Here is a 14,454-nt window from a genome sequence, read left to right as displayed (position 1 = left end):
CAGTAGTCATTGCTGGATAAAACACCAAGTAGCACTGGTCCCTAATGTGCTCCAATACAGCCTGTATCATACATTTATTTTGAACACTGCAAAAACTCAAAATCCTATCAGGACTTACAGTTTAGACTAACTTAAAACTTAACTAGAACTTAAAAATGGCTTGACACAATGAGAAATTCAATTGAAACACGTGGGAAAAAAACTTTTAAGTGATGTGTGTTATCAAGCGTAACGGCATTTTTAGGTAAGATATATATATATATTAATAAGATCTAAAAGTTTTTTGAGTGAAAGCAGTGAATTAGTCTTTTTTTTTTTATTCTAGTTACACCTGAGATGCAATGTTTGGCTGTTTTCAACAATATACAACGAAAATAAAGACATTGATTGACTGAAAATGGTTCAAGATTAGATGAAATGTCTTGTTTTCTCATGTATATGTATAATTGCTCTTCACCTAAAAATATATTTGTTTTATCCGATTACTCGATTAATCGATAGAATTTTCAGTCGATTACTCGATTACTAAAATATTCGATAGCTGCAGCCCTAGATGAGACGCGGCTGGGTCTTTCAGCATCACAATGATCCCAAACACACAGCCAGGGCAACAAAACAGTGGCTTCGTAAGAAGCATTTCAATGTCCTGGAGTGGCCTAGTCAGTCTCCAGGTCTCAACCCCATAGAAAATCTGCGGAGGGAGTTGAAAGTCCGTGTTGCCCAACGACAGCCCCAAAACATCACTGCTCTAGAGGAGATCTGCATGGAGGAATGGGCCAAAACAGTGTGTGAAAAGCTTGTGAAGAGTTACAGAAAATATTTGGCCTCCGTTATCGCCAACAAAGGGTACATAACAAAGTATTGAGATGAACTTTTGGTATTGACCAAATACTTATTTTCCACCATGATTTGCAAATACATTCTTTAAAAATCAAACAATGTGATTTTCTGGGTTTCTTTCCACATTCTGTCTCTCATAGTTGAGGTTTACCCATGTTGACAATTACCCTTGACTTAAAGTAACGCTTATCCTGAAAACTTGGTAGTGTTATGTCCCCTACCATCCCTATGCAAACCTACGCCCTTGACTTAAAGTAACACTGGCTTGTAACAGGGTGAAAAGTGTATCTATCACTGGCCAAAAATGGTTAATGGAGAGTACTTTTATAGTGCATTTATCTACATTGTGATAATGGCCAAAGAGCTTCATGTTAGCACACATTTAACCTTTCACTTACACGTTCTCACGCACAAATGGTGCTGCTGCCATGCAAGGCGCTGCCAACCCATTGGCAACCCAAATTAGGGTTCAGTGCCTTGCCCAAGAGCATTTCGAAAGAGGGCAGTCGTCGCCGGGAATCGAACCGCTGACCCTTCCGTCCCAGGACAACTCGAGCTACCATCTGCACCACACAAATGTTTTTCCAACATCAAAAACAAAATTAATTTTGGGGTCATGGCACACAAACAATGGTTGCACGGGTCAAATTTCAGGCCTGACAAAAGTAAGTCAATATGCCATGTAGCCATTACTGTTACCATTTTAATTTGTGGCTTGACATTGTTATGCCACCTGCCCTCAGTTTTGGAACTGCAAATTGAAAATAGTACCAGGTTGGAATTATGGTTTCGGTATGTGCAGGTGTTCTCCTCAAGCTATTTTCTAGTGTTATTTTTCAAGGCCACATGTACTCAAGGTGCTCATTCTTGTCATGTCCAAACATTTGTTAGTCATTAACTCGGCCACAAAACACACGGACCCTCCCTATTTTTTATTTTTTTCTACCCCATGGTCCCAGGCCCTCCCTCATTTTTCCAGTTTCTTTGTTTCCCTCTCTTGCTCTCTCGTTTTTCTTCTTACGTCTTTTCCTCCCTCCCCCTGACAGTGGCACATGGTTTCGTTCTGCAGAGATTTTAGTCTCCTAAGGCTCTGGAGAGGGATGAGAGCGCAGAAATCCAACCTGGGGCACTTTTGGCACTTGAAACACCATAATTGTAGGTACACCAATAATCAGAACACTATTAAATTCAATATTTTTCTCTGATTTAAGATGCAAATGGATTAGCTTGTTTTGCAACATCTTGGGAACACCGAGAACACTTAGGAGCTTTTGGACTTTCTCCATAATTTGAGGGAACTTGGAAAATGAGTGTCAATGCCTCAACCTGTTGCCTACTTTAGCTTCAAAACCTTTTTTTTGTGGAAATAAGCAGAGGAGGCGGGTACATCACCACCTCTACAACTACGAGAGTCAAGCTGAGCATCAGCAACCCTAAGTGAAGAACCATGAAAGGTAAAATGTATTCCTGACTAAAACAAAATGTATGCGTGTAGTCTAATGAGGTGGATATAATCTGAACAGTAATAACTGTAACTGAATTGTAAATATGGTTGGCATAATTTTGAGTTTCTACACTGGAATCCAGGCTCCTCAATTTTGTTGTACTGAGGAAAAACGCAACCAATCCTCAGTTTTGAATTTGCAAGTTTTGAGTACTTTAATTTCTGGACTATAAAATGCTATTTTTTTACCCTCATTGTGAATCCTGCGGTTTATAGTCCAGTGCGGCTTATGTCTTGATTTATCTGGGTAAATAGGTAACAATTTATTTGACAGTGGAGTCATAAGACCATCATAAATATGAAATGACACTGTCATGGGCATTAATGAATGCCTATAACAGATGTCTTTAAGTGTCATCCAGAAAATGTTGTCACTAACTCCATTTATGCCCAGCTCGGATCTTGCCGGATGACACTAATAAAATGCTGATGACAGTGTCATGTCATAATTATGATTGTGTAATGACAGTTTTATGATGCCACTGTCAAATAAAGTGTTACCAAATACCATAACTGGCAATTAATGAAACAACTGGAACAGTAACTGAAGAAATAATTAGCACAGAACATGAATTTTGAGTGTTATTTACATCTGTAACACTGCAATGCGTGCTAGGAGGCAGGTTGGACAACAACAATGTTGACAGCAGGTGGCAGCAGAAGTGGACTGTTTCCCCAAGGCAGCAGTGAGGGACAAATAAAGCTTCTTGAAGCAATAAAGCTTTGCAGCTAATTGGTTCAAAGCTTCATTGTGGTTCATTTTGGTCTGATGACAGTCTTACGTTGCCACTGTCAAATAAATTGTTACCGCTTAATATGTTTTGGTGTAAATATCCCATAATACAGTGAGGACAGCTGAGGCTTATAGTCCCGTTCGGCTTATCTATGAACGAATGCCATTTTTTCGTCAAATTTGGTTGGTGGCAGCTTATAGTCAGGTGCGCCTTTTACTCAGAAAATTATGATACTTATTTGAGATTAATTCCATGTACTTTGGCTTCATCTTCGGTCCACATGTGAACATGCAAAAGCTACACAGGATGATGGGAAGCACTGATTTTAAACTTCAAACTCAATCTTTCATCAAATCCCACTTAATTAGTCCACTTTAAAAAAAAAAAAAACCAACAACTATACAATTCAGGGCTGCAGCTCTCTATTCTTTTAGTAGCCGATTAAACTATCAACAAGTTAGTTAGAATAATCAAGTAATTGGATTAGGAACATTTAATGCGTTGCAGAATAAATTTTAGGAGATGTAATACAAAGGCTTGCCAAAATAGCACTTTTAAAAAAGCATTAGATGCAAATACAAAATAAAATTCCAGAGTGTTTCTTCAAACTATGCAGAATTGCACTTTCATTTAAAAATAAAAACACCTGAGCTTAACCTCAAACGTTATAAAAAAAAAAAATAAAAAAATAAATGAGGATCTAAGTACAACAAAAGAACAATTGGCTAACTTGCACAGCAAAATTCCGCTAGCTTAAATGCTATAAAATGCTAGTGTTTTATTTTACAATGCTATTAACAAATCGTTCAAACGCATATTCCCACAACAACGGCTAAATATACCTATAAAGTCAATTACAAATGCATAAAAAAAATATCAGCGCAAACAAAAACTTAACTTTATGTTGGTCTTAACAGGGAGCAGCTGGACTCAGCCATGTAAAATGAGTTATGTCATATTCACTGTTGCCACTAGAGGGCTGTGTATCCACCCGAATCAATAAAACTAAATGCAAACACTTTCAAAACAAACCATGACAACGATACTCGAAGCAGCAAAATTTGATTCGAATCTTTTTTCTCATCAAATTACTCGAGTTAATTGATTAATCGTAGCAGCACTAATACAATTAATTTACAATATATTTGTTCATGTATCTATGCTAGTGGCATATATTGTAGCAGTGGGGGGAATACTTAAGTGTCTTTAGACTAAATAACGGAGGGTACATAATTAACTTGCTCATCCACTTATATTGACAATTTCATTTGGTGGTGTGCCATGAGATTTTATAGTTTAAAATTTAGCCGAGCTTTTGCTTAATAAAGGTTGGGAAACTGATCAAAACAATACGTGACCTGTGAATGGCTGGTAACCAGTTCTGGCTATATCCTGCCTTTTGTCCAAAGCCAGCTGGGAATACATGAATGCAGATATTAGAGAAATAATATAAAATTTAAAGTAATTAGTGGCAATGTTATATAACAGGGCATCTTAAAAAGGCCAAGGAGTGACAAAAAATGGATGGTGTATGCCAGCATAAGGTGTCATGCACCTGCATGTGCTACACATATGCTTCACATCTTGAGTACTGAGAAAGTACAGTTTTGTTGATGTTGGGTTGGAAACTACAATCTGTCAGCTTTTTAAATCTCAATGCATGTGCTTGCATATGAGATCTCCATTACTTTGACAAAAGGTGTTCTGTGCCATACCCAAATTCCCCACATTTTGACTCCTCTTCAAGGGAAAAAGAGAACATAAGGTTTGAAGCAACATGGTATGAAGGCAAAGCTTGCCAGGGGGCTTAGAGAAGGGCAGGAGCATTACATGTTTCCCATACAAGCTTTGTGCTGAGCCACAGAGGTTTGACTGAAAGCCCAACAGAGACTTGAAGGATACAGTTGGGATGAGGAAGTGGGAGAATATACCACATGTGGCCGAACAGTTTGAAATGATGTAAGCCCTGTCGCCTTTGTTGAAAAAAAAGGTTGTAACTGTATCAGAGCTCCAGTTTGCAACCAAATGGTTTCATTTTGCAACTAAATTAGAGCCAGTGTGAGTATTTTTTTCATTTATTTGTACATGCGCGATCAGTAACATTGCAGGGTTTTTTTTTTTCTCGGACAAACCCCTTCACGGTTAAATCCACTACTTGGCGGGAATGTAACAAGCTGGTTTGCCAAGGGTAAACACAACAGAAGAAAAAGGAGGTGGAGGTGGGCGATGTGTGGACACTATGGAGTGGGTTATAATTGGGGTAGCGCAAAAACTTGACAGGCTCTGCGAGCAATGACGAAAAGGACAATACAGTGGGGCAAATAAGTATTTAGTCAACCACTAAATGTGCAAGTTCTCCCACTTGAAAATATTAGACAGGCCTTTAATTGTCAACATGGGTAAACCTCAACCATGAGAGACAGAATGTGGAAAAAAAAAAAAAACAGAAAATCACATTGTTTGATTTTTAAATAATTACTTTGCAAATCATGGTGGAAAATAAGTATTTGGTCAATACCAAAAGTTCATCTCAATACTTTGTTATGTACCCTTTGTTGGCAATAACGGAGGCCAAACATTTTCTGTAACTTTTCACAAGCTTTTCCCACATTGTTGCCAGTATTTTGGCCCATTCCTCCATGCAGATCTCCTCTAGAGCAGTGATGTTTTGGGGCTGTCGTTGGGCAACACCAACTTTCAACTCCCTCCACAGATTTTCTATTGGGTTGAGATCTGGAGACTGGCTAGGCCACTCCAGGACCTTAAAATTCTTCTTACGAAGCCACTCCTTTGTTGCCCTGGCTGTGTGTTTGGGATCATTGTCATGCTAAAAGACCAAGCCACGTCTCATCTTCAATGCCCTTGCTGATGGAAGGAGATTTTCACTCAAAATCTCTCGATACATGGCCCAATTCCTTCTTTCCTTTATACAGATCAGTCGTCCTGGTCCCTTTGCAGAAAAACAGCCCCAAAGCATGATGTTTCCACCCCCATGCTTCATAGTGGGTATGGTGCAATTCAGTATTCTTTTTCCTCCAAATACGAGAACCTGTGTTTCTACCAAAAAGTTCTATTTTGGTTTCATCTGACCATAACACATTCTCCCAGTGCTCTTCTGGATGCTCCAAATGCTCTCTATTGAACTGCAGACGGGCCTGGACGTGTACTTTCTTCAGCAGGGGGACACGTCTGGGAGTGCAGGATTTGAGTACCTGGCGGCGCATTGTGTTACTGATAGTAGCCTTTGTTACTGTGGTCCCAGCTCTCTGTAGGTCATTCACTAGGTCCCCTCGTGTGGTTCTGGGATTTTTGCTCACTGTTCTTGTTATCATTTTGACGCCACGGGGTGAGGAGGGAGTTGAAAGTCCGTGTTTCTTTTTCCACGTTCTGTCTCTCATGGTTGAGGTTTACCCATGTTGACAATTACAGGCCTCTTTAATATTTTAAAGTGGGAGAACTTGCACAATTAGTGGTTGACTAAATACTTATTTGTCCCAATGTAAGTGACTATTTTCTTTTTCAACACACCCACTGTCACTGTTTCAAAGGAGGCCGACGGGGGGAATAAGTCCGACTCAGGGACTCGACACAAGGGAGGTGATGAGGATGGCGAAATACGAAATTCATCACTGTTGAGCTGAAAGCCAACACATGGGGTGCCATGCGACTGCAGCTGCAAGCGGCAGCGACACACACCACCCTCTGCCTTTGGAGAGCATTTTAAAATTTCCAGTCTTTTCTGAGCGTCAATAACTTCCCATACTGCTGCTTTTTTATTCATGTCCAGTAAATCATGCTGAGAGGTATCATAAGCCCCTTTCATACACTCCGAAACACCGGGAATATCGCAGGATTTAACCGTGCATCAGTTGTATGTGAAAACAATTTCGCGGGTTGACTGACACGGAGATTTCGCCGACATTTCACGGGTCGCGTCTTAGTATAATGTGCGGGACTTTCCCGGGAAGCGGTGTGCGTGAAAGCAGATGTTAAATTCAGTGTTGTTAATCTTACTCTAAAAAAGTAATTAATTACAGTTACAAATTACTTCTCCCAAAAAGTACTGGTCAAATATCGAAGTGTCCGGAATTTTCGCGCGATGCAGGGAAATTTTCCAAGTGACCCCATCCAAATTTTCCATTCGCCCGTAAATTCAGGTTTTTTGGGGGGAAAAAAAAATTCAATTCAATTTCAATTCAATTTATTTGTATAGCCCTGGATCACAAAAATGTTGTCTCAAAGGGCTTTGCAGAGGCAATATGATACACAATCAGAAACAGCAAACGAAGCAACAAAGATGAATAAATAAATTCAAGTCCTGGGTATCCCCCATCCTTAGACCCTCCATGTCGGCAAGGAAAAACTCCAAAAACTCCAGAGTCTTCGGGAGAAAACGAGAAACCTTGGGGAGTACCACAGTCAGGAGAGATCCACTCCCAGGACGGACAGACGGGAAGCCCCAGGGAATGGGGCTAATTGGAATTAGCAGGCGAAGTTACAGGCCGTAAAAAAATGCGGTGGAGTAAAGGAACAAGAAGAGGTCCATCTAGCCAGATGAGACGGGGTAGCAACGAGGACGACCATCCAGCTTGGGGTCCGGACAGTTAGGAGGCTGCAGCTGAAAAATAGCCCCTCCCCATAGGGGAGGGGGGAAAGGGGACACCGGGTGACTAGTGATGAAGAGACTAGATAACTAGATATGAACATTGGAAAATAGAAATAAAGTAAGATAAGTGGTAGGTAGAGTGAGAAAAAAGGAGATAGAACTCAGTGGCTGTACTTCCCCCAGCTTTATAGCTTCTAGTGCCGCTTAGACTAAACTTTGAGTCTACTCCGACTTCAACTAGCCTGACCATAAGCTTTGCTGAATAGGAATGTTTTTAATCTAATCTTAAATGTGCAGACTGTCTCGGCTTCTTTAATATTAGCTGGAAACAGGGGCTTGGTGGCTAAAGGCTCTAGCTCCGACAGTACTTTTAGAAACCCTGGGAACTACCAGTAGACCTGCATTCTGAGAGCGGAGTGTTCTGTTGGGGCAGTATGGAACCAGAGCATCGGAGAGATAAGATGGCCCCAACCCATTAATGGTCTTAAATGTAAGAAGGAGGATTTTAAATTTAATTCTAAACTCGACTGGAAGCCAGTGAAGTGCCTGGAGCACAGGGGTGATGTGCTCTCTTCTATTGGTTCCTGTTAAAAGTCTTGCTGCTGCGTTTTGGACAAGCTGAAGACCTTTTAGGGAACTTTTAGGACAAGCTGCAAGTAGGGAGTTACAGTAATCCAATCTCGATGTAACGAACGCGTGAATTAATTTTTCTGCATCGCTTTTAGATAAAAATATTTCTAATTTTGGCTATGTTGCGCAAGTGAAAGAAGGCCATTCTGCAGGTTTGTTTAATGTGAGCTTTAAACGATAAGTCAGGGTCGAATAAAACTCCTAGGTTTTTAACTGTGGTGCTGGAGGCTACACTTACATTGTCCAAAAGAAATTCAAAACGCTACATGTCCTATAATCTTTGACCAAATCATAAAATATACACATCAAAAATTCAAGGACGGTAGGGAACATAAAAGTTGTATAAAGAATTTGGCAAAAACCCTCAGTTCCCCCAAAATTCGCCAAAAACTTGCCCATTCATTTCTAATGGGATGCCATTGACAGCCATGTATGTCTAAATTTCCCATTTATTTTCAATGGCAGGAAACCATAGGTTCTTGTCATTTTGACCACTTAGCATGACAGTCAACTGACACCCAAGTAAGGTGATGCCATTGACAGCAATGCATGTCCATGCTATTGATGGCCATATAGTCCAAATTTCCCTTTCATAAGTAATGGCAGAAAAACCTGTGTGGTTGTGATTTTTGACCAAAAATTTACCATTACAGCCCACTGATATTCAACTGGGGCCCAAGTAAATCGGTGCCATTGACAGTCATGCAACCAGATGTGTCTCCAAAATGTCCCCAAATCAATAGGAATTGACCTGATATCAGCAGGATGTGTCCCCGAAATTTCCCCAAATCAACAGGAAGTGATGTGATACATCTGTATCTACCACAGCAAAATCCCATTGTAATTTCTCCAGAAATTGCAGTTTCTAGTTTAGAACAGTATTTCAGATTATTCATTTATTTGTACAATAAGAATTGAAAAGACAGCTACTATTTTGTTCAAGAATGATTCGCTAATACAGAAGAGCATTATTATTATTTTTTAATCATTATTCTATTCTTGTTTTTTTCCCCCGTTATTATTGTTCTACTATTTTAGGAATAATAAAGCCTGTTGAGTAACCTCTGAGAATTTAAATTTGTGTCTTTGGGTATTTAGCTATTATTTTGTTAAAAAAAAACTGGATTTTTTTTTTTTTTATCCAGACAGAGGAGGCATACTTTAAAAATATCAAAGTGGTAATGCATCTTTGAGTGAACTTCAAGTATTATTTAAGTATCTCAAGGCCGGGCTGACTGTCCTATTTTTTGGAAATCAAAACATGCTCACTCTATGATAAATAATGCAGAATAATTGTCTCAATCAGACCCAAAAAAAAAAAAAAATGTTAACAAAGAAGAATTAGGACACTGAGAGAACTGAGGAAAGGCAACACAGGGTAATGACTAAAGAGGATGTATATGATGCCATGTATGCTAGATTGGATTGTAAAGGAAGAGAAAAAAAAAATCATACAGGTTTGGGAGAAAGAGCAATGGAAAGGATCTACATGCAGCAGGTTAGGGTAATTAAGGATAGAGATGGAAATGCGTTCACTTGTGCCAGTAAGGGGCTGGCTAAATGAAAGGAATATTTATGAAGAGTGGATGCATGAGGAAAATGAGAGAGAAGGAAGACTAGAAGAGGCAATTGTGGTAGACCAGGAAGTAAAAAAATATAAATTACAAAAGGCACTAAAAAGGATGGACAAAAGGAAAAACAGTTGGTTTAAATACATCTGTGGAGTTTTGGACCAAGTTGTTTAATAGAATTCTAGAGGGTGAGATGTTGTCTGAGGAATGGATGAGATGCGTGCTGGCACCCTCTGTAAGAACAAAGACGAAATGCAGAGTTGTGGGAACTACAGAGGAATAAAGTTGATGAGCCTCACAATGAAGTTGTGGGAAAGAGTGATGGAGGCTGGAGTCAGCACAGATGTGAGTATTTGTGAGCCACGGCATGGTCTCATGCCTTGGAAGAGCACCACAGAAGCATTATTTGCCTTGAGTGTGGTGATGGAACGGCAGAAGGCATTTTAGAATAGTCTGTTCGCAAGGGCGTAGGTTTGGTCTCAACATTAGCAGGGACGATATAACAGCATAACCTTCATGTACAATTTTGCTTGGGATGGGACACTAATAAATAAAATAAAAATTAAATTTTATTAAAAAAAACAAAACAAAACAAAAAAACAGGGAGCTATCCAAGAATTGTTCCACTTCTGAGGGACACTGGAGCACCCCTAGACTCGGTTGTTTTGTTCGGTCGGAGCGCCGTCTGGCATCATGCCGCCAGCGCTCTGATCGTGCTGCCCGGCCGTACATTGCTGTTGAACTGGGTTGCGATTCTTATAAAATGCGCTACTGCCCTCCAGTCATCAGTTTTATTGCATTAAAATGGGTTTGGAGCCTTGTTTTTTGTTTCTCAGATAGATCGCAAGCTATAGATGCTTCTTGTAAAAAAAAAAAAAAAAAACGCAAAAAACGTATAAATACGTTTTTGGGACAATGAAGCATTTAAAAATAGAAAGTATTTATACGTTTCTGGGAGCAAATGAGTTAAGAACACGTCACGGAAATAAACAAATCTGATTGGATGGATGATTTGGTACTGGCTCGAGAGGCCGTTAAGGAGGTGGGTCCCAGACTATTCTCACAGTGTTTGAAAAATACAGGGAGAAGAGTCTGGACGTGCCAGGCAAGAAAAATTACTAAGTGTGACTTTAACTCCTGAGTAGAATATTAACATAATACCATATAATTAGTTTTGAAACTGATTCTTAATTAATCAGGCACAAATAATATACTATTGAGCACTATATAAATTGTATTTCCATCTAAACAAATGGATAGTATCACATGACTGGCTTTTAATGTATCCTCAACTAAATCCTTTCAAACTTCTTTTCGACATATCCAGTGGAGTAGGACACCTGTGTTTGTTTTCCAGTTCCTGTTATAATTGTAACCATGGCAACCCAACCACGATGTTTCTCCAATCCCTAACCAAATGTATCATCTGTGCTATAGCAGTATAAACACATAGACAGGAGTATATATCACGTGAAAATCTCAGTGTAATTGACCTATTCTGCAGTCAATATGTTGCTATTTCAGTGCTCCAATCCTTTTGTTAACAATAGACTGATTATACCTTGTTTCACATGAAGTGGGATCGTGTTTAGATTTGACATTACCGATGATTAGCAATCACAGCCATCTTGCTCGTTTGGCCCTAAGCATTCTAGGAGGTGGTGAAGTTGTCGGGACTCACATAGCAGCACAGACTATGAACTCTAAGAACATGTACAGTGTGTTCCTCAGCCAAAGAGAACAGCAGCTCTGTTGATGTGGTTTTCCAGAGTCTTTCTCAGATTGAGTCCTGCCCAGTTCAACCAGGGCAAAATATGCTGCCTCATACATTCCTCACAGAGACAGAGGGGGCTCGTGTAGGAGAGGGTCTGAATGATTGACAGTTGTGCAGTCATTGCAAGACATGAGGAAAGAGTGCAAAGAGTGTGTTACACAAGATTTATGACCTCATATTGGCAAGATCCTAAAATAATATTCTCCAGCTCAGAAAATACTAATACAATGTCAAAAATCCGATGCTGAGAATCCAAAAGTGTCGATTTTTTAGATTTGACTTGACAATACAGGCCAAAACTTACCTCCCTATAATTTATTTTGACCAAAGAAAATGCATTTTTTCCCCCTAGAATCCAGATTCTATTGACATTGAGGCAGCTGTACGTGTATTTATGCTTGCTTTCTTACCTTTATTTTGGTATTCAGTGTAAACTTGGTTCTTTCATAGGAAGAACCAACCAAACACCCTTTGACCTTGCACCCCTGTAAATCTAACCTGGCTTGTTTATGCGCCTTAGACATGGTGACTTCAGAAAACACTCCTGAACCACAACAAAAGAACTTTCACTTGTAAAATCCTGACTTTAACTTTAGTTTAACAGAGCAACAAATTCCAAACATTTACCCTTGTTTTTCAGAGACCACATGAACATTCCAGTCGTAGGGTTTTAAATCTCCATGTCAAGTCAAGCCAAGCCAATTTAATTTGTAGACCACCAGAAAAGAATAACAAACATGTAAAGGTGTTACTTAACTTTGAATAATAGCTTGTTGTCCCATTTATAAAGTGTACTTTTAGATTATTAGGTATTGTTGTGGTTTACAGTGGCCTGGAGTTTTTCTGCTTTCACCTTCTTCCAACCGTGATATTTTCATAGGTGTGCTTCATAGCCACAGAACAACATCTGGACCAGATGCCCACTTGCAAAAACAGTAGGGCTTGAATTTGGGGGAAGGCTTTCACAGGAAGTTTCAACTACTGTGTATAGAACATTATGTGGTCTGATATAGCTTTTTAGACATATTTTTGGCCAGTGTAGCATCAAAACATTAAATATCCATATTATTGAATTGTATGTGCTATTTGCGGTGGTGGAATCTAACGAAGTAAAAGTACTTTGTTACTGTACATAAGTACATCCTGTATTTGTGTATCTGGACTTTACTTGAGTACAAAAATGAAATGGTACTTTTTACTTTTATTTCACTAAATTCTACAGCATATATCTGTACTTTTTACTGCACTACTTTACACTAGAGCAGTGCTTCTCACTTATTTTCTGTTACCCCCCCTACGGGAAGACGTAAACGTTCTGCGCCCCCCCAATTCTCTGCCACCACTGTACATATACTGCAGTATCATTTGTATATTCATTCATTCATTTTCCATGCCGCTTTTCCTCACGAGGGTCGCGGAGGTGCTGGAGCCTATCCCAGCTAACTATGGGCAGAAGGCAGGGGACACCCTGAACTGGTTGCCAGCCAATCGCAGGGCACAAGGAGACATACAGTACAACCATTCACTCACACACTCATACCTACGGACAATTTAGAGTGTTCAATCAGCCTACCATGCATGTTTTTGGGATGTGGGAGGAAACCGGAGTTGATCTCAGAACTGTGAGGCAGACGTGCTAACCACTCAGCCACCGTGCCATCATTTGTATATAAAATTCATATTTATTATATGTACAACGCTGCATAACATTGTGTTCTTTTCAATATTAAAGTAAAACGTAATATAGATCAACTTACAATAAACTGTAAAAAAAAAAAAAAAAAAAAAAAATCCATTCTGTAAAAAAACACTCGATACATTTTTTGACCGTTTGATGCTGAAAAATAAAATGTAATAAAATCAATATATAATAATAAATTCAAATTGATTAGCAACATTAACTCATTAGGACAATATGTCGAACAATTAGACCGAAAAACAAAAATCACAGTGTCATTGGAGAGAGGGACAGTATTTATTTTTGCTGCATGCAGTATTAGCTCCTTTGCTATGGTGTGGGGTTATTTTGCACTGAGCAGCTTGGTATGCCACCTTATATGATGCTGACAGTGCTCGCTGGTTTACCGATGTAACACTTACAAAGCAGGAGAATTGTTGGCAATATTTGGCACTCGCTGAAAAAAATAATTGTCCGCTCTCCGCTGCGAAAGTAAACAGTCTGTTCTTTCCTCCTCTCCCACTGTACTAAAAGTCAATGCCTAAAGCTAAATGCTACATACGCTTCGTCATATTTCCTCGTCTAAGCTTTTCATATCTCCAGAGCTCTTTGCTGTGTGCTCGTTTTGTTCAAAAATACTGCGCACACGCTAAAAACGAGAGTGGCATTGCCACCCACTGAGTGGACGTGCGATTACACTTTATTCTAGTATAACAAAAATGTATGTTCCCCAAGGTCACATGCGCCACCCCCAGCATCGCTCTGCGCCCCCCTGGGGGGGCTCGCCCCACTATTTGAGAAGTACTGCACTAGAGAAAGCAACACGAGTACAAGCAATATTAGGCAAGTGAACAAGATATTGACCCATAAAAACCAACAGCATAGCAGCCCACCTTCAGATGGGCTCTTTCACAGTAGGTAGCGGTATGCACCTGATACCTGCCTGCAATCCGCTATTAAGCTAAATTTTGGAGTTTTTGAGCTTGTTAAGGTTAATGTTTACAGTGCAGTCAATTTGATTTCTTTTCTTCCCCCATACACCCTGCAATTCTGTCAGATAATGCTCAATTTCTCCCAGAAAATGATTGCAATTACAAATGATTTGGTAATAATACTT

At 39.6% G+C, this 14,454-nt stretch overlaps 1 protein-coding gene across 2 annotated transcripts in view; it reads left to right on the top strand.

Moving 5' to 3' along the window:
• Positions 1 to 1,870: 1,870 nt before the first annotated feature.
• The window catches only part of scara3 (scavenger receptor class A, member 3), a 37,687-nt gene continuing 25,103 nt past the window's right edge, over positions 1,871 to 14,454 (top strand). Inside the window, exons 1-2 of one of the 2 annotated variants that reach the window (XM_057823515.1) lie at positions 1,871 to 1,995; positions 2,212 to 2,294. In XM_057823515.1, the coding sequence (XP_057679498.1) occupies positions 2,288 to 2,294 (7 nt within the window). In that variant the 5' untranslated portion in view covers positions 1,871 to 1,995; positions 2,212 to 2,287. The remainder of the gene's footprint in view (positions 1,996 to 2,211; positions 2,295 to 14,454) is intronic. The other variant, XM_057823516.1, reaches the window with a different exon arrangement.

This window comes from Corythoichthys intestinalis, chromosome 19, assembly GCF_030265065.1.
Source record: "Corythoichthys intestinalis isolate RoL2023-P3 chromosome 19, ASM3026506v1, whole genome shotgun sequence".
NCBI classification, from domain to species: Eukaryota; Metazoa; Chordata; class Actinopteri; order Syngnathiformes; family Syngnathidae; genus Corythoichthys; species Corythoichthys intestinalis.
The sequence above is the reverse complement of the archived record's forward strand: the minus strand, read 5'-3'. Positions and strand labels throughout refer to the sequence as shown.